Raw genomic sequence first — 26,031 nt, 5'->3', positions numbered from 1 at the left:
TGTCCATTTTCAATATGAGATATATCAGACAGGGAAAGTATTCTTCAGACAAATGTATTATTTCTGGCCTTGTAATTTCTTCCATCCTCTGCAGCCCAGTATGAAGCTAGAAGATACCTGTTTTAAGTAGACTTCCATATGTAGATGTTTCTTCAATGCAGATGGAACAATGGATGATGACATTGCAACAATCTCCAAATACGCTGAGAATAGCCAATAAACCACAAGTTTGTGGATGTTTTAAGCAGTATTTAAAAAATATACAGAAGCACCAAAAATAGGCTCTATCAGGAAGTAATCTGATACTCAAATAAATAGAAAATTTGCATTTTAATGTCACATTGAATTTTAGTACATTTCAACCCAAGAAAAAAAATAAACTGACATAGTAATGAGTACAGGATTATATATATTACAATATGCCTTGTTATAATACATTTGTGGCTTTATCATAAAAACCTCAAGGGCAGATGGAGTTTGAGCTCATTTGAGTAATTGTCAGGAACAAAGCATTAAATGCATTTCTCAAATAAGTACTTTTATTTAATTTCAAAATCTTAAAGGAGCGTTAGACCTTGGCCTTTTCTTTAAAAAAAAAAAAAAAAGATTAGTTACCACGGAGCTAGCTAAGTAAGTATTCTGAAAGGTTTAAATGACATAGAAAATGCTTTTCCCAATTTTACATACAATGAAAGGATAGATGATTTCAAAAACAGCACCTAAGGCTAACTATGTTGACCTTGACCTAGAAATGCACATTACTGGTCTTCACAAGGAATCCAACAAATTTTGGAAGTTGTTCATTTCACATGAAAGCAAGAGAAAGGGTTATCATATGCAAAAATATTTTCAAACTGTTCGTATTATGTAATTGAAAACTAAAGGCATGGTCTCTTCATTATAAAAAAATAAAGGTACAACAGAAACTCTAAAGGAAGATATTCAGCTATACTGAAGCTGCAACCCTCTGAAAAGAAAGAAAAAGGAAAAAAGCCAATTAGCTAAGCTTTGTGCTCTAACCAAACTACTTACAGTGATTTTCAATGGCAAAAGCCCATGCTGACTGGGTGATTTGACAGTTCCAAATACTTTTTGTAATAATTTTTATTTGTATACAAGGACACTAAAATGATCCAGTCATGCAACGTTCACTTTAAGCATTCTGCATCTCTTTTCCAATCTTATAGCTAAGGATCTTGTTCCAGTCAATCTTGGTGCGGGTAACCGGTAATTGTCGACGTAAGGCCTTGAAAGTAGTGTCCGACATAGTCTGGTAATTCTCACTGATAGCAGTCTGTTAAACACAAAGTCATACAAAACAAAGACACGTGAAAAACAGAACTAGGATGTTATATAAAAAGTTGAATGAATAGTCAGTTACCTCCTAAACAGGCTTATTGAAAATACGCTAAATTAAAATAATATTTTATGAAGGAAACCTGTTATATCTAGACTGGAACTATGTGAAGAAAATTGGTGAGACAGATCCAATAAACCTGGCCATAGCCTAGGTGTTTCAGCAAACCACAGTGTGGTTAACCAGCAGCACGAATAAAGTGATCAGATTTCAGACAAAGTTTTTTCTGTGGGGATGGTAGAGTCAGTCCACAATATCGTATGAACTTGAATATAATGCATATTATACATACTTAGGAAATTTGTGTTAAAGAACATTTTTTTAAAACTGACAGAACATGGCACCTGAAATTTACCTTCTGTTCAAGACCTAAATGAACACAAATCCACTTCTACAGAGGATATCTGGAACAGTTATACTTTTCTAACTTTAAAATGACTAACTGGAATGGATAATGCCTTTAGTCGTATTTTGCAAAGCTGTCTAACAGAGTAGCCTCTGAATAGAATCTGTACAAAAATTCCACTTAAGGAAAGAGATCAGAACTGTTGATACTTGATCATGCTAGGGGCTTTTCTGCTCTCAAAAAAATTACTTCTAATGTAATGCTAAGCAGGTGCAGTCACCAGAAGGTATGGAAAGTTAATAGCAGTATGTAATCTATTTGTACGGTACTGCGTTATCTTAATATCAAAAGCTTGCTAATTATACAATACTAGCTTTAGTTAAGTATACGGTAATGTTATAAATGTGAGTAAGGATATAGTGTTTGTTTCCAACATACCTGATACTCATTTTCTGCAGCCTCTACAATTTTTATAAATTCCTTTGCTGTCTGGGCTTCATTCTAGGAAAAAAGCGTTTGAATTAGGTCTGATGTACAGCATGATTCTAAGCCCAGCTGGATTATGTTTTTTCCTATAGTTGGGAATGGTGTCAGGTAGACTCCATGAGAACACATGACCATTTAGAGGCTAAACCAAAACTGAACAAAACATTCATCTGAAAGGCATATACCACATTATTATTATTATACTAAAAAAATAAAAACAGTCAAACTGCAACAAGCATAAAGATTACCATGGCATTAATGAAAATATTTTGATTAAAAATTTTATGGCATGATAAAAAAGATGATTGGAACAGAACAGCATTTGGAAATATGACATTGCACACACACAAGTCTCTAAAAACATGTGAAGTATGGGTATTAGCATTTATCAATGTTAAGTTTCCAGTACAAGTTCGCAAAACTTAAAGAACACAAGCTAACCCAGACGTATTCAGAATACAACTGAAAAAAACCAAAACAAATTTGTTCACCTCTAAACATTCTGAATCTGGAGACTAAGCCAAGGCAAACACTAGACTTCATATACCTGGTCTTCTAAAAAAATCCCTAAGTACATCTTGCAAAATGAGGGTGCAACGCACTACAATGTCCAAATTTCATCATGACTGAAACAGTTTCTTGGCTTCACTCCTCACCTTTAAGCATGCGGGTGTGTGTTTGTTGTAAAAATAAAAAATGACCCATCAGTCTATCTGGAGACAAATTAGCTCAAGTGCTTGAAAGAAGTCTCAATAGGAAGTAGGGTTCATGAATTTTGAAACTTCCAATTTGTTGTCAGAGACATTCCTAAGGGTGCTCTTGCAGAAGCTGTTAAAAGTTGGGAGCGTTCTTCCCCCATGTGACCCCTTGCTTCTACAAAGGCAAAGACTGGGAGAAAGATATGGCGGCTTCAACTACAACTACTTCAAAGTTTCAGCAAAACTGCACCTAGCAGCTGCAGCAGCGCTCCTGGACACTGCAGGAAGAGATGAAGGAGGAGGTAGAGACCAAGTAGAACACATGAAAGGATGCTGACGTTTCATTGAACTGAGGCAATGATTTCAAAGGCTCTGCTAGTGAAAGGAATAATTCAGGGGTACGAGGTCTTATTTGACTCAGACAAAAATGAAGAAAGTAACCTACAACAAAATTATTCATAGGTCTAGCAACAAGAGAACTCTTCAGTCATTTTAGTTGTGCGCCTTGAGTATAAAATTGCTTCTCTGCAAAACAAAAAAGAAGAGTCATGGGGGCTCCTTTTAATCTACCTACCAATCCTTCTGTGTGAAGTAAGAACTTGTGCAGTCTCTGCCCTCTAGGAAGCTCAAAGTCAAGGCTAAAAATTGGTAACCAGCAGCATACTTGCTTTGCTTCTAGTAGGTGGTAGGAAAGTAAGGTAAGAGATGTTTTTCTACTCATAGGTCTTCTGCAGCTTTACTAAATTGTAGAACAGGATTAAGTTTCTTCCCAATACAAAATGAAGCAAAAGCTATTGAAAGGAGAACCTCTTCCACATAATCTTCCCTGAAGCAACTCTTAGTTGAATGAAAGACTAAACCAATCCCTTTGCTTAGGTGGTCAAAAGTAATTTTATATCTACAGCACCAGAAGCGTTATCAGTTGGCACCACACTCCCCCATTCTTTATGGTGCTATTGCAACTGAAAAGCCAACAAGCCTTGCTTTATATTAATGAACAATGTTCTTTACTGATGAATTGAGCTTTTGAGCCAATTTGGTCACTACTAGTCATTAGCATTAAAATACTTCTACTGTTCACTTTTACACTTTCCCTTTGCCCGCTAAACCTCACTGGCTCAAGTTTTATTAAAGAACACTCCAACAGAAAATCTTACTGTTTATAAATACAATCTCCGGTAGGCAAGAGGAGCACTATTTCAAAAGAAGTAGCTGTTCCTGTTGTAATGTTACCAACTCTTAAAAGGATACATCTTGTACTACTTCCAAACGACTGTTACTTCCACTGCCTGCTCCTGATTACTATAATGATCCATTTGGAAAGTTCAAAAATATGATGCTTTATAAATATGAAGTGTGTTATGCTTCTCAAGATGAAGCACCTCTGAAAGGCTTTTTGTACAGAAAAGCAAGAGGCTGACAGCACCTGTTACAGACAGGTAGGAAATGAACAGAGAACACCCACTACTGCTTCTCAACTTGTAGCATTTGTATACTATTTTTAGCATACTGGTTTTCTCCCAGTGAGCAAAAGGGGTAAGCTCCTAAAGACTGTGCTACTTAAGTGGGTTATTATAACTCAAACCTCCTTCATATACAAAAATTAATTCTATAGGTCACTCTGCAGACCAAAGTTTAAATACAGCAGAAGTGCAGAAAGACTGACAGCAAACTAATTGAAGCTTTACCATCAAAGTTAGCTTATATAAGACACATACAAGCATACATTAATTTTATTTTTTTAAACAGGAATTACACGTTAAATAAAAGTAGTAAATATCACATACAAAATATTTATAAATTAGAACATTAATTCCCATTCATGCAGAACAGAAAAGCAGCCTACAAACTTCCGAGTTTTTTTAATCTTGCTTCTTTTTAAATGAAAAAGTCACTTCAATATATACACTAAAGTCTTTAAGATCACTTACAGACACTGTTAGAGAATCTTGTATGTCTTTATGGCTCACCAGCTGAACATTACCATCTTCATAATAGTGAACCTACAGAAAAACAAAGAACCCCATATTAAATGCTACAGACCAACAACATACAGCAAAATCAAAGTACTGTAGTATTTGTCATAACAACAAACCTATAGAAAACAAACAAAACCACACATAAAATAGAACAACAAAAACAAGTGGGAAAACCAAAATGTTGTAGAATTTAAATATTTTTATGGGGGAATAGCAAAGAAGCTACTCTGGAAACATTTTTGTGTTGATGTGCCTCTAGTACTATTTCATGCAAAGCAGTTTAGGTTTTGATTAACATAATGAAGATGACAACATACTATTTACATGACCTTAGTAGAAACTTACGAAATGAATGGGCTATTCTAAGTGGTGAAAATACATTTAAAATGAGAACAGTTTTGGTGAGGCTTCAGTATACTGTGAAGTTGTTTTTCTGCTTTACCCAAACTGTCTTCTAGGGACAGTGTGACATTAAGCTTCCCTTTCTAGATCTGCCTGGCTTTGGTATTTTCCTCTATTAGATATGGCTCATAACAAAAGCTGGTATTTATCTAGACAAAGGAGCTTGTGGGGACAAAGTTTGCCAAGGTTAGATAGCCAAGCAGAATGAAATCTATTTACTCTTGAAATGTTAGATCTACAGAACAGCTTCCTTGCCTATTTTGCAGAAGGAGGGGACCAGTAAAACTCTACCCAAGCTAACTCAGTATTTCTAAAGTCAGTTAGGAAGGATCTGAAAACATTCAGTTTCTAATGCAACTGTTGGAAAATGGAAGCATGTACATTGTTACATGTAAAAATTCACAATAACTGATAAGAGTTATACAGCTCACTGACATTTAAACAGGTATCCACAGAGATTTTTTAATAATTTTGATAAAGTCAACATAGTCAACGTAGCTGATGTTATAAGGAATTGAAACACTTGTGTCTCACCCTCTTAGGCAAGATAAAATTTTAATTTGGAGATTAATGAACAATACTATAATTTCATATACATTATCATGTGCGCAAGAAACCCTCAATTTTATAAACAACAGTAGAGAAAATACGACAGAGTAAGACAGCTATAATACCTAAGCAAAAGAAAGGTTTCCAACATGAGAAAAACATTATTTCCCAAGATTCATCTTACATTATTACTTTGCTTATTGTCAAATGCTTGTTTTTCAACAAAGGGTATAATCCTAAGCGTAATATAAGCTCCTTTTCAAATCAAACATTACTGGGTGAAAATTTGACCAGTCTTTTTCAATCCAGTTCTTAAAAGATGAGAAGTGCTTACTCAGTGCAAAATTCTGAGACTTCCCATGAAACAGCAGAACCCCAAAAAGTATAGATCTCCCTCCTTCTCTGTCACATTCTACTGCAGAGGGCTCAAACCTCCCCTGTGCTCTGAGACCAACATCAGCACAAACATCTTACCTGTCTCACTGAGTCACACTCTTGGCAAACACTCAGGCCTAAAAACTTAACAGGGATGAAGAGGCAGATCTAACTCTGGGATGTGTTATATCTTATACAAAATATGAGAAGTAACTGTTCTGTACTATACCTCACTGCTGACATCCTTCTAGAATGCTAGGTCTGGGTTCAGAAGACTACAAGAAGGATGATGTTTATGAACAGAACCTCTTGGAAAGGTTAACTAAGGAGGGATGAGAATAACAAATTATCTAAGAGATAAAAAAATTAGTAACCAGTACACTTATCAGTTGTTTTCCATGCATAGTTGGAGCATGTCAAGCACCACAGGGACTTAGCTTTAGTAAAAGGCTCTGCTGTTGCAATTTACCCCTTACATATAATTAAAAGAAAATTAAACAGTGGAAGAGACTACGACAGTTGAGAATCTCTTCTATATTAGAATTTATTAATAGAATTAAAAAAAGGAAGAAATTGCACAAGTGACCTTAAAAATACTGAACACACCTGAAGACAGCAGGTGATGCTGGAATTTCCCCCAACTTACTCACAAAAGGTCTTACCAGAAACAGGGCAATGGCCATATAGCTGTCAAGGATTCTGCAAACACCACTGAAATTTCAGTACTCTGAAATTTCACTGATATTGCAGCAAATTCATATTCTAGAAGATTATTTTGCTCCTTAAAAAAATTAAACCACTTTTGTTTGCTTGGAGACGGTAAGAGGGAACACTCCCACACACATTGAAGAAATCGTACATAATTTCTAAAAATTTGAAACTGAGTTCAAAATTTCGTGGTAAAACAAGCAGTTCCTATACAAGCAAAAAAAGTAAAACACTTCATCACTCCCCAGAACACAGACTTTAATGAAAGTAAATAATGACTTGATTAATTACATGAAATAGTAATAAAAGACAAAAATCAGCTGGTGCCCAAATTGAGATGTTGATTAAAAGCTGACTAAATTCCCTGTTCAGGCTATTTTCTAGGCTACTGGGCTAACCTTTACGAGAATTAGGTAGACACCTGCCTGCTTGTTCTGGAAAATCTGTTAAGACATTTAACCAAAAGTGCATGCTGTGGAGAAACACCCTGTTTTGCTGCAAGATGGATTTAGGTGACAGTTTACTTTGATTCTCCCAAAGTCTTGAGAAGCCTACAAGGTACTTAGGGTGGTTTTACCATGACAATCTTGATCTGACAACATAATGCTTTCCATGATTTGACTATCATTCCAGTTATTACAAAGTTTGCCCCAGACTGGGAATGAGAAATCAGATTCAGGCTCCCCTGCTTGGACAGATCTGAAGACAGCTGCACCACATCCTGAAATAACATCACAGCCTCAGGCTACGGCTAGAAAAACATTCTGTTGCATCTTCCTTCTGAAGTCATCACTGAGTAGTAAGGAAGTGCAAAACTCACGGGGGCACAAAAAGAGCAGGAAAAGGGAACCTGACTATATCTAGTAAAAAGATAATAAAGTACTATGCTGAAAGCCAGACTGCACTAAGATTCTAGGCCCCGATCCCAGAACTGTTTTAATAAACTCCTGCAAAGTATGTGAACACATTCCAGGGAACCAACAGAAAGTCAAGTCCCCCTGCCTACCACATGACAGTCAGCCTTCCTTTGGTCTCAAGATTTCTGCATTCCTGCTTGGACAGTATCTCCTTTCTAAATGCCCTAAAGCCAACAGAGAGGGCAAATTCTGAATGAACGAGAGCTGGATTCAAAAATTTCAGATGGTGAAACGACCGAAACCAAAGGTTCCCACCCTATTGTTCAGAAGTAACATGCAAAACCCCTGCTATTATCAGTTAAAAAGAAAAAAAAAAGTTCTACTTCAGAAAGGGCCTAACCTCAGGAAAGGCTGGTGTCACTGTGAATTCAAAAAACAGGAAACCAAAGAGGTATATGAGGTGACTACACCTTAGGAAGTCCTCTGAATCATTACATTAAACACATATTTTGCATTTGTAAAAATTAGGTAAATATGCAATTAAGTCACTAACACGTAACTGAGTGGGCATCTCTGTTTTGCTTATTGGGTCCCCAAATTCTCTTAGAATATTTGATACACTGGCCTAAGTCTCCCTTCATAATAACTGGAGACTTTACTGATCAGGACACAGTTTGAGATAAGCATACCTGAATTTTCAAGATGCCAGCCACTTGAGTGGTTGAAGGGGTGATCGTAAACTTCCATTCTGACCTCCAACGGCCATTCCTTTAAAAAAAAGAAAACAGAAGTCAGATGTCACCCCACTGGTTAAGAAAAAAACCCAACATACAACTGATAGTCAAAGGAAAAGAGAGAATGAAATATGCTGTGCAACTACACGTGCACAAAATCTTTCCCTAAAGATTCAGCCCCATAATCAGTCAAGATGAGAACAGTTTCCCAAAATATTTAACCTCAATTTTGGATGTGGACCAAGGAGATTTATTAGTAAGGACCTTGTAACAATAGGACTTAACTTCTGAAAATACATGAAGCCTCCAAGGTTCCTTCCCTCCTTTATTCCTAATTAAGCATATATAGTCAATACTTTGTGGCTGATCCAGCAAATTGTTCAGGTCCCAGAAAAAGTCACACTTCACATAATGTTACGAAAAACATGAATGGAAGGAACATTGAGGTAACAAGACTTTCCACTATGCTGAACTATAACTTAAGTAAGCCTTTCAGCTCTTCTAGAATTTCTGTTTCAGAACAACGATTTCCTTCCAGTTTCCTTCCACAAATTCAATATCCTTGCCAAATTGCTTAAAGAGAGTTTCAAACATCTGGAAAACAGTATGGGGTGATAGTAGTTTCACCCGATTTCTTTCCTGTAGACTAGACATTTTCTTATTTAGTTATGAGGTTAGTGGATTAGAAGGTTAGTAAATTAGAGCTATATTTAGAACGTACTGCGTCTGTCTCTTGATTCTTCCTTTGTTTGCATTTAAAGAAGGGAAGAAGTTAATACTATATTGAGTTCAAATCCTACTAATGTTAGGTGTAGATTCCAGTGCATTCAGCAAGGGGAGAGATCAAGTCTTTAAGATTAACAGCTACTAATGAATCTATATTGACACATCTTCGATACTACCAGCATTAAATCAGTTATTATCATTAACTGGTTATTATTTCAGACCCTATCAAAATTACAGATTATTACTAAAAATTCAGACTAAGGCAATTCAGAAGCTTATTGGCATCTCTAAGAAAGTGAAAGGGTCACCCAACTCAGTGACACTAATGTCACTAGTTAGATAGCCTCATAGACCAATACATTAGTTATAAGAAAGTTACATGCTAAACTACATTTTAGGTACAATATTAGGTTTTAGATGCATGGGATTCAATGACTAGCTAACAGATTTGTTTGCTTCTTAGTCACTTTGTGGTCCTTGAACTTAAGATGACCACAGTGTTTCTACTCTGAAGTATCTTTTTTGTCTTTAAGATGCTATTCCAATAAACAGAATTCAAGGTCAGAAAGATCCTTCTGTAGGAAATGCTCTACATGAAAAATAATGTGTCATTACTTTATTTAGCTCTGCTGTCTTAAGATGTTTTGTAAGAGATTAACTGCCCTTCCTTTTCTTTAACATTCTTTACTAAACCACCTACCCTACTTTGTTGATAGTATTTCAGAAATTCATAGAACATTTTTCCTTTGGCATATATTGTTTTTCTATCATCCAACTTCCTTTCATGGTAGGTTGCCAGCCTTCCAAAGGCCTAAAAAGCTGGGACACCTTGAGAATAAATACTGGCTGTGGCTTGGGCTGGATAACCAGACATACAGCTGGATAACTGGTTAAATTTTAATACAATCCTCCATCCCCAAATCCCCCAAACCAATACGCATTTATTAAAACTTGCTAAGAATGAGAATTGAGTCTGACTATCTCCCTGTAAAACTCTTAGAAATGTGGTCAGTGTTTTCCCATAGATGTCTGACCATAACTTTATTAAAGAAAACTTTCAAGAAAGATTTTTTTTCCATCTATAAAAGGTTGTTGCATATCTATTCCTCTTTTTTTAAAGGCTACAATATTAAACTATCTATTTGGAATACCAAAATTAATTCGTATTTCCAAACTAAAAAGAAAATTTGTATTATTTCAAGTTACTTTTAATAGTGATGTAAAACATGCAGACTTAACTTGCCAAGTTTAAGCCAGTAGGAAAGCTTATTTATTAACTGTGCAATGAAAATCTATGGAATAGTACACTGGGCAAATAATTTAACTGATACAGATGCATGCTGAAATTACCACACGTATGTTATATTCACCTTCAGCCTCAGAAAGATTTCTGGACTTCCATTCATTACCCATGGGACTGCTAAATATAATTTCAAGCGGATGCAGACCCGCAAATAAAATAATAATTTAATACATTTTTTTCAGACAACTGCATATATTAGCTATCTTCAGGAGACACTCCCTTAACCCAGTTCTGATACTGTGGTATTTATCTCAACTCTGGCCAGTTTCCTTCAAGAAGCTATCCAAAGTTCATTCCAGACTGTCAAAAACATCTTTCAACCAAGTACAGGGATCAGGGGGAGGGAATCAAGCTGCAGTTTTTAAAGAGTTAATTTCATCCAAGATCACCTTTACCTACCTCGCCCAAAAACTAATGACTCAAGTCCTACAGTAAATTAATCTTTGGTCATCTTCTTTCTTTGAGACATTGAGCTCGTTTTATTCTGTCAGTCACAAAGAAAGCAACACAAGCAGAAGCAACTGTAGTAGGGAACACGGGGATTGGTATTGGTGCTGATGTGATGAATTGGAAAAGTCATAAGGAATTTTACAAAGTTCCCAAAGTTCTGCAAAGGAGATGCAGATGTGCAGTCTGCCATTTTACTTACCAAAATCAAAGAGATTTCTACATAATTTTGGCAGAAAAACTTGGGGTGGAGGGAGAAAAAAAGTCACATTCCAGATCCGTGAGCACCTTCTCTGAACTAAGGATTATCAGTGCAATGGCGTTAATGCAGTTATTCAGTTTGCTGTACTTTATTGTATTTGTATCCATACAGAAACTTACCAAAAATTTTTTGCTTGGAACTGATGGCTCTCTATGCATGCAATAATGGTCTGCTGTCCATCAATTGTTTTACCATACACCTTAATTAGAAATGACACACAAAAAAAACCAAACCAAAAACAGAGTTAAAGTTTCAGTATCTGTCTTGCTCGAACTGTTTAGATATCTAGTTCTGTCATTGTTACAGAAACTGTAAGATTTAATTTAAAAACCATTATGGTTCTTACATAATAATCCATACATGAGACATTAAAGTGTATACTACAATGCAGAAAAATTTAAGATTAGAAAATCCCAAGGTCAAGCATCTTAAGTTTCATATACTGCAAATTTATTTTTCTGCAACTATAGGCATTTTATGCCTATAGCAGTGACTGCTGTGACTATATATTACTAGTTGGGTTTCAGATACCAGTTACTCTACAACTAAATGATGATTTAAGCTTTTACTGACTAGCAGAAAGGTGATTAAAAGGGTGGGTTTGGTCCTCTGTTCTGCTTTATCCCCTAAAATCAAATAGTACTAAAAATTATCTCAGTGAATACACGATCTGGTTTCCTTTACAAAACCTGGAACTTTTTTTTTTCCTAGTTAGTTTCTTCATCAGGTTAATGCAAAGCACAGGACACCTACCATTAGATCAGTTTGCTGAACTTTAAATAGTCATAGGGCTCCCAACAGCAAATTAATGCTATTTTAGTCCAGAGAGTTTTTACTTTAAGATGTCATTAGAACGCACTGATTCCGGTGGTAAGAATATAGCACTTGAACATATAGGAGATGTGATGGAAAGAAAATAGTTTGCTTTACTGACAGTTTTGTCAGTAAACCAAGCCAAGTCAGACATAAGGATTTTTTTTTTTACTTGTTTACTTTGTCAACTTGCAGTAGTCTACAGGTCTTAACGCTTTAAGAAACTTAAATATAAGTTCTTCAGAACCGAGATGCAAGTCTTCACTATGACCTGCAGTAATCACCCACTAATCATCCAATAGTTGAAATATTAAACTTCTGAAGCTTTCCCTCATTTCCCTGTATGAATCCTTGACAGAACTAAAATCTTTACAATTGAAATTGCCTGGTTTAGAAATCTAAAAAAAAATTGTAACTATTTGTATCTACAGTGGTATAGTGGTTATATAATTTAGTACTTACTGTGCAGACACCATTTGGGTAGTGTTCTTTCACATATGCTTTCATTGCTGTTTCAACTGAATTTCTCCAGGATTCTATGGCATTTTCAACTTCGTGGGGTCTAGGATCAGTAGCCTCCTTTCTTAAGTGATCAAATTTAAAAGAAATTTTGTTCTTGGGATCCAAAAATTTTCCATTTCCCAAATCACCATGTTCTGTTATCAAAACCTGTATTATAAAATTTTAGTTAATTACATTTCCTATTGAATAAAGAAAAATAATACCATGTCAAATCTAATTATAGCCTACACTCCACCGGAGCATACTCATATCCAAAGACTCAGATTTTTAAAAAAATATGGATATAGCAGGAAGTGAGGGCAAAGCTAACATGACACACCAACTCAATAAACCTCCCCTGAATCTTACCCTCTTACTGCAACAAACAAATGCAATATAGAAATCTGCATCTTCCAGTATTAAAGATGGAGCAAACTGCTTCTACAGATCCAAATCAGGTCTAACTGAATTCAGGTCAACACCACAGACTGAAATGTCAAGGTTTTTAGATGCCCTAAAGGATTACCTTATCGACTGGTACTATTGGAGGGCCATAACCCCTGTATTTTGGCAAGGAAGATGCACTTCTTTTCATTTTCTTGCCAACATATGTTCCAATACCAGAACATCTTTAACAGTTCAAGGAACATTGCAAGTATTTCATTGTATTCGTACCTGTTCATCGTAACCGTCAATTTTTACTGGAGTAAACTGGTCCAAGTTGTACTGTGCAAATGCACTAAAAGGAAAAAAAAAACCAAAAGCCTGTATCAAGCACAACCTTTTTCCTCAGTAGCTGTAAGAGATTTAAATAATAGCTAATAATCTGGCCAATGATGCACCAAAAAATATCAATGCTTCATTATCTAGCAGGCCCAAATTCTTGAAATCATCTTGGTTCATTCAGTGCTCACATGACAGATTCCAACCACTATTACACAACGATTTATGTTCAAAAGTATCCTGATACAGACAAACACGTAAGCTTTACAGTAACTCATAGAAACTGAAGGAACAGATAAAGATCCACAGGGATCCAACCTACTAAGCCAGACATCTCCATTCTTACCGACAAAACTAGTTTTGGCATCAAAAGAATACAGTAGATGTAGTGTTCTGATATTTAAAGGTAGGGTTCTAAGGAAACAGAATCTTACAGATGTTCTGTGCCTATAACATCTACCAAGAAACAGAAAATTAAATCCAAAGAGGTAAAGACTAGTTCCAAAATCCAGGTCATCCATTACCAAAACAGTTGCTCTAATCACTGGGATACAACACAGATCTCTCCTCTGCCAAGAATTTAATCTTGATCAAAGATGCACAACACCCAAAACAGGGTTTTACCTGCCAAGCACACATCTTTTTAAATAAATCGCTTACTGAAAAACATCTTGCTTTTACGGAACTGAGTATGTAGCATCTGGTACTTACTGGGCTGCTCCTTCCCTGAGAAGATTATCATTATTAAGCAGCAACCGAACATCTGAAAATAGATATTTACAACATAAAAGTACAGTTAACTTGTTTCAGTCATGTAACAAATGTCAACACACTGTACGACCTAAACCACCCCATACAGATTACTATGTAGGAAATTTATTGCTTCGTATTTCATAATTTGGATGAACAAAGCGAGTAGTACAGAAATGGATCCCTTCCAACACAGTCTGGTAAGCAGATATAATTCATACTCTGAAGGTTGTGTGACAGCTCTAGGAATTTATCAAACTAGTTTTTAGAGAAGTTCTGAATGAGAACCGCACAGGATTCGAATGAATTCACTTTTAAGATGTAAAGATGCTCTCATTCCTTGATGACACAACAGTCAGAGCACAATATAACACAATACCATTTCTTCTACCATCACACAAGAAACATACAAGTAACATCAATAGTCAGAATGACTTAATATTTACTATGCAGTAAATTTTGATGTTACTTACTAGCTTATTATTTACTAGGCACTATTTTACTAACAAATCAATGCACTGATCATTAGTCTTGCTATTACATTCCAGATTGTACCTTGGTAGTCTTTAGAAGAGTTGAAAATGTATTTGAAGTATTCTTTCTTTAAGAACAACAAAAAACTCAAACCAAAACACCAAACAACTGAACACCCCAAACAAAAAAATCAAAACAACTCCACAAACTCAGAAAACCCCACGGCAAAGAGAATCATAATTTGCAGAATTGGAATTTAAAGCGTTCTCTCTATTTTCAAAAAGTCAGTCTGAATCTCATTGAACACTGGTCACACACTTACCATGAAATGTTTTGTTATGTGTTTTCAAACATGTAGTATACTCTTGTTATTGAGGAGGTAGCTGAAACTATGTACTAGCTTAATAAAGTTTATAGCAGTACTGCTATAAAAAATTGTATTAACCTTCAGGGAGCTGGGTTAATGAGCTGCTCGCTACCTGCTCATTGCAAAAAATGCAGGACAAGCTAAGTTTAAATAATAATCAGCTGGTCAGTTTAACTGAAGAACAAGGTACTTTAAAAACACTACATTCTTCAGCAAATTCAAGTGCTCTCCAATCTGACATTGACTAAAAGTTTAGTATACTAAACTTACTTATTTATGTAAATAGCATCAGAGATATTTGCAAGCTACAGAACATATGCCTTCTTATATGATAAATATGCCCACACATCTTGATGCAAGACAAACACAAAATTTTCGAAGAAAAACAACATCTTAGGCAACGTTCAGGCAACAACAGTTGAAAGAAGCTAATTTCCATTTTCCTTTCAGTTCACCAGTACACTTGGTAAAGTGAAGTGTGCCCAAAATTTAAGGGTTAAAATAGTTTGGGTTAAATACGTTTGGAGAAGATTAATATTCTTTCCATAACTGGCATCAGGCAGTAGTCCTTTGTATATGCAAGGTTAAGTATTTGTAATGATACTCCTTCAAAAAAAAAAAAAAAAAAAAAAGACTACCATTTTAATTTCAGCTGGTTTAGTGTAATTTCTCTTGAAAAATGTAATTGTCTCTTAAAGACCAGGAAAAAAAAGTACATGTGCCTTCTAAACAAAACCCCTAGCAACTGTTAATTCATGACTGATTGAAACCAGAAAGCAAGCTCAGTTTCACATCACAAAGTGGTACTTTCTTCCTCTTGCATTTAAACTCCAAGCTGTTATTAAGCCAGGCTACAAAAAAGCTATTCTTACGGGAAGTGAACTGCTAAAATATAAGCTACATGAAACTCAGGAGAGTAACTGGCAATACCATTTTGGACATAGATGCTTTAGAAGAAAGGACAGAGCATACAGATACTCACCATTGAACACCTCATTGAATTCCCCAGGAGGAGCATGAATTATGAATTTTGCTGCTATACGCACCTGAAACACAAAAACAATTATGTGGTTGTATAAACTTGTATTCGTTCCTATTCAAATCAATGACGCATTGTATAACTTTAATACCCAGACATGAAATTGCACAACTCCCACTCTTGTGTATATTTGTTCACATTAAACTACTCTTTGTTTGAAACACAGAATATAAAGTTCCACTTTTTCAGACAGAATAGAAGAGATTGTGTGTGATGCAAGCAGACAGAGAAATGGAGTCACTCATGTTTTGTATTACTGGCAAAAAGGAAAAGATTAATATAAAAAATAAGATCAATAATATTATATTCACAATTATTTCAGCTTTCAGTCCATGGATGCCTGGGAATCAACACACATTCCAAGAAAGCCAAAACCCATGACAAAGATACTTTTGCACTACAAAGCTTCTCCTCTAATTTTACTACACATCCTATGGTTCTAAACTTTACAAAAGGCCCATAGTCAGACAGCAATAGATAAATTACACAAGCTTAAGAACACTTGCTTAGACACTAGAACACATAATTTCACCTGCACCTACCTGTAAGGCCTCTTAGTACCACAGTATCAGCAGATAAAGTTTAAAAAACACTGAGAACTTTAATGCAAGTCCTTGAGCAATTGCCTCCAGCCACAACTTCTTACAGCCAAGACGCAGCATAAGCCAGCGCTCCCACTAAAAGTACATGCATGGGCCCTGGCCTTCTCCCTTCTTGCGCTTGCCCAAACACTTGTACAACTGCACCGTGAGCAAAATTAGAAAGGTTATCTTTCTTTTTTATTCAGACTGGTTCCCTGAACTGGTTCACTGCACAGCTGCAGACACATTTGCTTGCAAAAGGCACATAAAAATGCTTTTTTTTTTCCATGTGAAGCAACCTTAACACTTTTCAACTATTACTTTACTTGCAGAACATCACTCAGCAGACTCGCTTTCATTCATTCTTCTTTCTTGCTTAAACTGTTAAGGGCATCCATTATAAAAATAAATAACTTAATGAAATCTTGGTTTCCTAACTTAACCTGACAAAAGTTCTTATCCTTCACACTTTACAGTCATTTAAGCTCATGAGACATTCAAAGCTCTCTTGCATCCTTCATATGACATCACTATTCAAATACAGGATATTACCTAAATTATAGTTCCCATTTCTAACACCTTCAGTTATGTTTCTATGGAATAAAGAGCTGGGAGATTCAGTGCCTGCACTTCGGGCCTCCTGTCTGAAAGGAAGATGTTGTATGTGCTTCTCAAACATTAAAAATACAACAAAATAATGCTTTATGTTTACACATGTATAGGTATTTGAAACTACAGAACTGTCTGAGCATGCTGACCTGTAAATAGCTTTTTTACAGTCATAGGTAGCAATACAGCCAGTGCTTGGGCCCCAGGTTCTTGACAGGGCCCAATTTTCAAAGACTGGTCTCTAGAAGAGGTGGTTCAAGCTTAGAGTACCCTGAGAGAGCGCTTAGCTGCCTGATTAGCAGGTGTTCAAACCCCAGTGAGATCCCGATTGACTAGTCCAGGCAACTTTCTGCTCACAAACAGTGAGCACATTGCCACTCAGAGATGGCTAATAGAAAGGCTGTCAGTTCCCAACTTTCTAAACCGAATGCTACACTTGAATTGCAGACAGCCCTTATCTGCTGCCTCAAATACCTGAACCAGACCTCCTCTTTCCACGTAAACATAATTTTGCATTATACTGAGATAAATGCCACCAGGTTTGCTCTTCTCAAAAGAGACACACAGAGGCAAAAGCATCTTCTTTTGTGGCAGCTTATTAAAGCACTTGCCCAGATTAAGAAGAAAGCATGACTTGGATTTTCTCTTTTGACCCACAGGAATGTAAACTCATCTGCATTAGCTAGATTACCCCAGCCACCAATCTGCACACTTTTCCAGAGTGAGGACATACTCCATACCTCTCCCGCTGAAGTCAGGGCACTCTGTACACAGCTCAACACTCAATCCACTGAAATCCAAAGAACATGAAATATAGCTAACCTACAGTACTATTAAAGCACTTGTGAAGGAGAAGGAGAAGAAATGCTCCAAGGCTCTATTACCAGGACATTTTATCAAGTGACTGATTAACAGTCTCTGGGATCAGACTGGAATTTAGGCCTCACACTTAAGAGCAGGTATTTAGTTGTGCTTTCAGCATGACTATCAGGCTGACTCCTAGCTCAAAGTCAGATGAAGGGACAGTTTCTTGGTTCCTTGACCAAGATGTGAGCAGGACTGCTTACCCCTGCCAAGGCTGGGTTAGCTCTGGGCACATGAAGAAACAAGACTTAGAGACATTCTGAGTTCTGAAACAAAAGGAACAAAAGGTCCATCAGTTTCAGGCTGAGCAGAAGTTAAATGAGCAAAATTAAGCAAAACTTGAGTGCCCCAACTGCACTCTGAATAACTATGTGCTTTAAACTGATAATATTGGTAAAGTGAGATATTAAGTCTGTACTAAAACTGGAATACCACCTCATTTTCAGCTGTTTTCATAATGTAAAACTGGTTTTGTTTCTTTTTTTCGCTAATCAGTAAGCACTATTCTTATCATCCAGATTAGCTACAGTATGAGTAATATCCATTCAGAAGTATTCAATAACAACAGATGCTTCCTCAGAACGACCTAACCTAAATGTTACTTTTAATGAACATTTTACCAGTAAATTTGATTCCTCAATGATAATTTTTTCAGTGTGATAATCTGTTATAGATGCCACTTTTTATAGGACAGATAACCACAATCACCCAACTTTGTAATGAACATCTCATCAGCATTTTGCTAACTTGCCTTTGTGAAGCCCATTTAAAACTATTCCACATTTCTTCAGCAGTTAAACCAAATTATCTGTGGAGATGAGTTTCTGAAAAAGCCGTATTTCTCCAACTCATATATACATGAAGCCCATATAAAAGAATGAAATCCAGCAGTCTCACTCACACTGACAGGCACTTAGGACTTTTTTTATTGCCACTGAGTTTTTCCAAAAATAAATGTTCTAAAAGAGACTTCTATTTTCCAAAACCAGGCTGATACCGAGGGATAAAGGAATACTTTAATGAGCCTCAATGTGATGAAGATCTCCCCCTTTTGGCAGTAAAAAGCCACTGACTCAGCTACAATTTGAAGCACAATTTAACAGTGACAGTCCATATACAAGGTGATGTTTACGAAGAAAAAAAATAATTAAAAATACAAATACAGCAAGAGGCACATTACTTGTAATACAAAGTGACAGGCAAAAAAACCTCAGCTGCAATATAGTTTGGTTGAGATAGGAAGTTGTTTTTGCTGAAAACTGTTAGGAAAACAAAAAAAAATCAGATGCATTATAGTTGAAAACAGTGTTAGTTATTCAATACACTAAGACTTAAAAATTATTAGAAATTATTCAAAATACAAACAACATAATATTTTTAAAGTCTAAATGCCAAAGCCTTTTTCATTCAAGAGAACAGCACCCTCACACACAGTATAAGAATCTTACATATGTAACAGCAAGTAACAAAAAATTAGGTTACAGTTGAATGTTCCTCTAGAAAACCCAAAAGCCAAGACTGAGGAAACACCTCATTTCTCCACTTACTATTCCAGTTACTCCCAAAATATCAACTAAAGTTTAAGAGAGTGTTTTATTAATATAGTTTCCAAGATTTGATTTACTGACACTGTTTTCAGTGAAATGCTTGCAGAGCGGCTTGCAAGCAACTAAACTTCAGAGTTCACTAATCTAGAACATCTGATCACCAATGGTTCACAAAAAATAGGTCTTGCTATGTAAGGAATTGCACATTTACTGTATTAAAATCCCTGATTGCACGAAATAAATCTAAGTACTTTCTCATGAAATATGACTTTGAGCAGGTTTAAGAATTAAACTGAACAAATCCTACAGAAGCCGAGAGGAAGATTAACAAAACAAAACTTCTGAAACATTGAGAAGGGAAGCATTCCCCACTGTATGTGTTCTCTTTATCTAATTTTCACATTTTCATACTCCTGCTTAAATGGAAGTCTGATATCAGTAGGTAAGAGCTAGTGAGATTTACTTTCTCAATTCAAGTGAAGTCAAACGCTACTCATCACAACAGTTACAAGCTTTTTGATTTTTATAAATTACACTATTTCAATTAAGGTAAAAATTCAAACTGAGAGGCTCAGCAAAAGAGAAAAGGACAGGTTTGTTGTACGTGATGGATATGAGGCATAATAATGCCTAATTCTTCATTCTGTTAGAGATTAAAACAATTGCTCTATCAACAAATGCCTACACTCAGTTACTAAAGTATTTGCAGTTTTTGGATTACACAAGCACAGAGGTAGCAATGTACAGAACGGTGTCAATTCTACTAAGTGCCTTGTTATCATACTTCTGCCTTTATTTTACAATCTAATTTCTCTCAAGGCATGACACCCATCAGATACACAGAGAAATCCTACTTCTTCAGCTTTTCTAGTCTGAGACATTCTGAAGTTCTGTTTTATTTTAAATAAGCTATATTTCAATGCCTCCAAACCACTCTTCCTGCTCCTGGCACATCGGAACTGACACTGGTTGAAAAAGCCTGACCTTCTGCACTGTATGTGCCTATATATGGTCAGCAATATGTATGTACTCACAGCAGTGCAGGGGCTCCTGCTGCCGCAGTCAGCTCTGCTAAGATATGCTCATTCCTGATAACCAGCTAGGGTACACCTCACAATAACACTCGAGGTAGCTTGTGTGTCGTCGTTGTCGTCCCCCCTTCCCCTTTTTAACTTAACTGAAATACAACTGTGTTTGCCAGGCACCCTGACAGCTCACTCCTTCGATCAACCGCCAAACTGTGCAGAAAAAACATGCTGGTAACCAAGATGCTGTGAAACCACATACTTTGCCCTTGCTCTTTCCTACACATCACTTCAAATTCAGCTGTGAACTCCTTGCAGCTGGGAGACCCACCCTTCCTCTACATTCAAAACAGGTTAAAGTTTCTGCTTCAGAGCAATAAAAATGAAATAGTGAGGTAGATACTAAAAGCCCTTTCTATTTAAAAACTGCATGAAAATTTGGGGGTGTGGGGTAACAGAAGACCTCTACAATACTTTGTTGCTAATCACAGGAGAAGAAAGCTTCCAGAAGTTACTTTTATCAGTGATTACTTAAAGTGTACACCAAGCACAAAGCATTGTATAGCATGCATTTATATTCTGAATTCTTGCGAGCACCCTCACTTCCTCATAAAACAAATCTACTCACAGGAACATATGTCTGGCAAAAAAATAGATAAGAATCACACTTGGGAGAAGGGAGCTCTTTGGTTCTACTCTAGGAACAGTAAGGAGTCCAGAGAGCCCTATTCCCACAGTCATGCCTTCTGCTGTAGTTCTTGTGGGTTCAGGAAGCCTTTCTGCAGGCAGCTAAAGCAGACGGCTTTGTCTTGACCCACTGAACTCTATTTACAGGTAGCTACAGGCATTTCTCACAATTAGCCTGTAGTTACTGAAATATTAACACAGTTAAGCTGATTTGAACTAGTTAAGTTCCAATTCTCTCAAGACCCTGTGATTCACATTCACAATAACATGCAATCATTCAGGGATCTTGCTTGTACTACCTGGAGTGACACTGGACAAAAGACTTGTCTAGTTTTATTGAGTTATGAGTTTGATTCAAACTTGTGTTTTGAGTTCAGCTGAGACATTATTTTTCAGTATGCAGCTTTACTTTCCAATGAACAAAAGTGTTCCAACATCTTCTATCAGTCACAGTTAATTTTACATTGACACATGTAGCACATCAAGGTTCAATCATCTGCAAGATACAATGCCTGATGCTCTGTCAGTACTGCAAACATCAACATAGTTTTTGAGTCTGCAAACCCTTCAATGTTTAAAAACCACAAAAAAAAATAAGGTAACTGGCTTCTCCTTTAGACAGGAAGATACTTGGTATTACTGGCTCCAATTGCTCATTAAATTCTTAGGTTTGATACTTCCCAGAATGTTACATCAGGAATTACAATACAGCTTCAAAAATAAAAAGGAAACACTGTCAGCTCGTTTTTAAAGTGGCATAACCTGATCTAATATCATGCTGCTGTTGCTACGACCAATCTCCCCATCTCCTCCCAAACAAGCCCTGTGATCCATTTTTACAAATTCCTTTCTATCATCAGTGCTCATCTATTTATGTAAGCACCCAGAGAAGCAAACTGATCTAGCTGAAGAACAGCTTTAAAAGGTGGCAAGAACTTAGCAACCAATTCACTTACCAAGAGAGCTTTAAATAATTATTGCTTCTAGCTGCTACCAGTTTAGTAAGGTAAATAAGCCTTCAAACGGCTGGACAAGCACTGAAAAACGTGTGTGAGAAAGGGATTACCCCATGTCAGCAGAAAACTGTCTTCTCAGCATCTCATAAAACCTCATCCATACCCACGGGTATAATTTCAAATAGAGAAGAAGCATCCTGAAATATGTAGAATCCCACACAAACATGGAGCAAAGGCAGTGACTCTGGCAGAGGGAATGAATACGAAAAGCAGTGTTGCAACACTGCTTTCCTACCAAGTTCAATTGAAAAACGCACTGTAGTATTCAATTCACTTCTGCTTCTGGGAGAGCTGAGGAAGAAAACACTGCAAAAATGTGGTTCTGTGTCACAGGAAAGGAGGGGCACATTCCATGCCTATGGCTTTGACTGAACAGACATTTCCTTCACAGTAATGCCTGAAGCTGCACTGCGTCTGTAGAACACGTGCTATCCGCAATTATTTTTAATACACAGTATTTAAGAGTATGTAACAGCAGCAGCACTTAACAGTGGTGCAAAAGGTAAATCTTACATAGCGTGAGGTATTCTAGCTGCATTCTTTCTACCTAAAGCAGCAACTTGGATAATGAGGCTTATTTTCACAAAAATAGCCATTTTGAAAGGTGCTGACTGTTTCACTGCAGGGTCTTTCAGCAGCAGTGTAAATATTATAAAAGTCTCCAACTTAAAATCAACTTTACACACCACATCATATTAAGATGAAGGATTAAAAAATAAACCCAAACCAGGACTTCTGAAAGTCTTTTTATCAGGTACAGATAGCAAAGAGGAAGATGAAAGCAATGTGTGTTACTTGGGTCATACACAGGTCCAGCAAGAAAAAAATTTGAGAAGGTAAGTCTCTCCCCCATGCCATTTTGCAGTTACTTTTATTACTCATGACTATATCTAATTGAATACTTTTTTATGTCATGCACTTCCTATATTTTAATTTAGAAACATATTAAAAGAACTGTACTGGTCTCAAATTAGTGAAACAATTATGCTTTGTAGACATCAAAGGATCAAGATCAACCTGAAACTTCAGCTTCAGCTATCACCATCAATTACTAAAAGCTCTGAACTGAAAAAAAAAATTTGCTTACAATTATAATACAGACAGTAGAATACATTATATTATTTCCCCCCATATCTGTATTTCTCTGAAAACCTGTATCTTCTCAGTAGTTGGCTGGAAAACAAATCTAGAAAACCACACACATGCAAAAACGATTCTAAAATTAACAATAGCACTGCATGCTCCCTATTTATCATACAAAACATTCTTCCCTACAGCATCTTTACTGCAAGTTTTTATCTTTAACATAGTAGTGCTTTTTCCAGGTATGTACATGTAAGCTCATAATATGACCAACCGGGGGGGGGGGGGAATTAAGAACATCTCAGGTTCACAAGCTGGGCAAAAGTTGCTTTCAGTAACTTCCAAAGGGGCTTCTGAGAAAATTTAAAAAAGCAAAGGAAAAAAAAACACCCATGTGAGATGGAGGGAAAAAGAAAAAAAAGAGAGGATGAGGGAAAATAAAATTTAGAGGATTAATGGGAGATGTGTCTAATAAAGTCGCATTAAGTTCCACTCTCAGGAGACTACATATTGGGTGCTTTAAAATAGCAGCATCTCTAACCAAATTCTTTGGTACCTCCTATTTCATTGTGGAGTGAAACCCCAACATATGTAATCAATCCAAGAAACAAAATATGGTTTTGAAAAGCATGCTGCTAGAGGCTAGCACTTCCTTTCTGAAATAGAAATCTCATACCTTTTGACAAAGGTCTAACGTAGTCGTTGGTGTGATGTAAATTTGAGTATATCTTAGCCATAAAACCTTTAGAAGCTGAGCCATTGCATACTTTGCTTATGGATAAGATAGACAACAAATAATAAGCATTAAAATTTTTTTCAGAATTTCCTTGCAGAAGTCATTAATTGAAAACTGAACTAGTAATAAAATTTAACATTTAGTGAAAAGCGAAAGCATTAACTTCCGTTTGAGAAGTAAAAGCTTTAAGAAGTGTCCAAGACTTTTAAAAACCAATAGCATTACCTCCCACATACAGAATCAGGATGTTCTGTTAGCCCAACAAATGTGCTCCACAGTTACAGCAATGAGACCTCTCGCTCTCTCAGCAATCTTTAGAGTGGCACCTACTATAACCTAAGCAGCACCTGGTTCACATTTGCAAAGCATTCTTCCACCACAAAGCCTAAATTTTTAAATTTTTAAAGTGACTCTTCCTACTACTCCAAGATCATTTTTTTACAGTCAGGTACTCCAAGGACATCAAGCCTAGATTCAACAGCAGCAGGGAGAGAAAAGGAACAATATCAGAGTTTGCTCTATAAAAAAAGCCTTTATTAGAAGTCATAGAAAAAGGTGTGACCTTAACTGTACTTCTTCTCCCAATTCCAATGTCTTAAAATTCTATCTCAAAGTTACCTGTTAGTTTGAAAGTTTTAATGCCTTCTGTCAAGTTAAGAAAGTATTTGAAATATTTTACATTTCAGAAGCTTTTTACTTAAGGGTAAAAAAAAAGTAATTCCCATATGCTGAAAAATCTGCTTTCATTTCTGCATGAGTAGTTCAAACTCCTTTACACTCTTTCAGAAACTGGAAGTGAATATTGTACAGCACTGCCAAGAAGAATAAATTGATTAGCTAAATAATGCAGCTACAATTCTTAGCCTGTTCCTCTTTGACTGCCAAAATTTAAATCAACCAAAGATGGTATCTCACAGCAGAACTGTGTAGGTTGATGACTGTGTTGGCAGGCAATAGGACCTTACCTGTTATATAACAAATTATTGTCTCTGGTTTCATTATTGGATTTGCCAATAATTTGTTCTATTACTCTTCTCTATTGCTGGTTCAATTTGTTTCTCTCATCTACTTCAGCTGTGAGGTTTCCTGGGTAGCAACCTTCCACTAGAGTTCTGCGAGCACAAAGGCAGCAACAACAGGGCTTTCGATGGTCCTGAGGTGCCCACTGCATTACGTGACACAGTAAAAGTCATAATCCACACAGAGTACCTAATTTCTTCAAACTACTAATAACAAAAGAATATATGAACTGCAGTTTTAGAAATCATTGATCTTATATTTAGAATAACAGGCTTCATTTGTATTAATCTTCAAGCTTCAGATAATTACTTTTAATTTGTCAAGAACAAAGACAATTTTGCTTTGCCTAGTAACTTTCTATGGAGGTGCACAGGGAAGAGAGAAACAGCATTGGACACAAACTGAAACAAATATTAGGAAAAGTTTCTGACCCATGGGCGCAGTCAAACATTGCAACATGTCACCCAGAAAGCCTGTGCAGTCTCCCTCCTTGGATACCCAAAACTCAAGACAGCAAGTCCCTAAGCAACCTGATCTACATTGGCCTGCTTTGACGGAGCAGCATTCGAGTTACCTCCAGAAACTTCTTCCAGCATGTATGACTGCACAAATAAATGAAGTTATTATTTGCAGTTAAATATACAGTGTATGATAACTCTTTTAGACAGTGTTGAACACTTCCGTAATTTCCCAAAGCAATTAAAATTTCAGTTCTGTCCTTCAATCTCAAGGGTATTAAAAAAAAATAATTTCTAACCCAAGACAAGACACTGCAATATCTCAGAATGTACATAAAAATCTTAATCTTGGAAGGACTGCCATATTCAGAATTACATGTCAGTCTGAGAAACACTCCCAACTTCCTCATTCTTATTAAATATTTTCCTCAAAATACTATTGAAGCATAACCGTTGAGTTTAACTTTACCTTTGTAAAAACAATTCCTTCCAGACAACTTCTGCTAGGT

The 26,031-nt window shown here is 36.3% G+C and overlaps 1 protein-coding gene across 1 annotated transcript in view; it reads right to left on the bottom strand.

Moving 5' to 3' along the window:
- Positions 1 to 311: 311 nt before the first annotated feature.
- Positions 312 to 26,031, bottom strand: part of CAPZA2 (capping actin protein of muscle Z-line subunit alpha 2) — a 30,542-nt gene continuing 4,822 nt past the window's right edge. The window contains exons 2-10 of the mRNA XM_040595165.1: positions 15,840 to 15,903; positions 13,978 to 14,029; positions 13,219 to 13,282; positions 12,505 to 12,711; positions 11,349 to 11,428; positions 8,447 to 8,525; positions 4,819 to 4,890; positions 2,142 to 2,204; positions 312 to 1,294 (exon numbers count right to left, since the gene is read on the bottom strand). Of these exons, the coding sequence (XP_040451099.1) occupies positions 1,154 to 1,294; positions 2,142 to 2,204; positions 4,819 to 4,890; positions 8,447 to 8,525; positions 11,349 to 11,428; positions 12,505 to 12,711; positions 13,219 to 13,282; positions 13,978 to 14,029; positions 15,840 to 15,903 (822 nt within the window). The 3' untranslated portion in view covers positions 312 to 1,153. The remainder of the gene's footprint in view (positions 1,295 to 2,141; positions 2,205 to 4,818; positions 4,891 to 8,446; positions 8,526 to 11,348; positions 11,429 to 12,504; positions 12,712 to 13,218; positions 13,283 to 13,977; positions 14,030 to 15,839; positions 15,904 to 26,031) is intronic.

This window comes from Falco naumanni, chromosome 5 (assembly GCF_017639655.2).
Source record: "Falco naumanni isolate bFalNau1 chromosome 5, bFalNau1.pat, whole genome shotgun sequence".
NCBI lineage: Eukaryota > Metazoa > Chordata > Aves > Falconiformes > Falconidae > Falco > Falco naumanni.
Note: the sequence above shows the minus strand (reverse complement) of the source record. Positions and strands in the feature narration are given on the sequence as shown.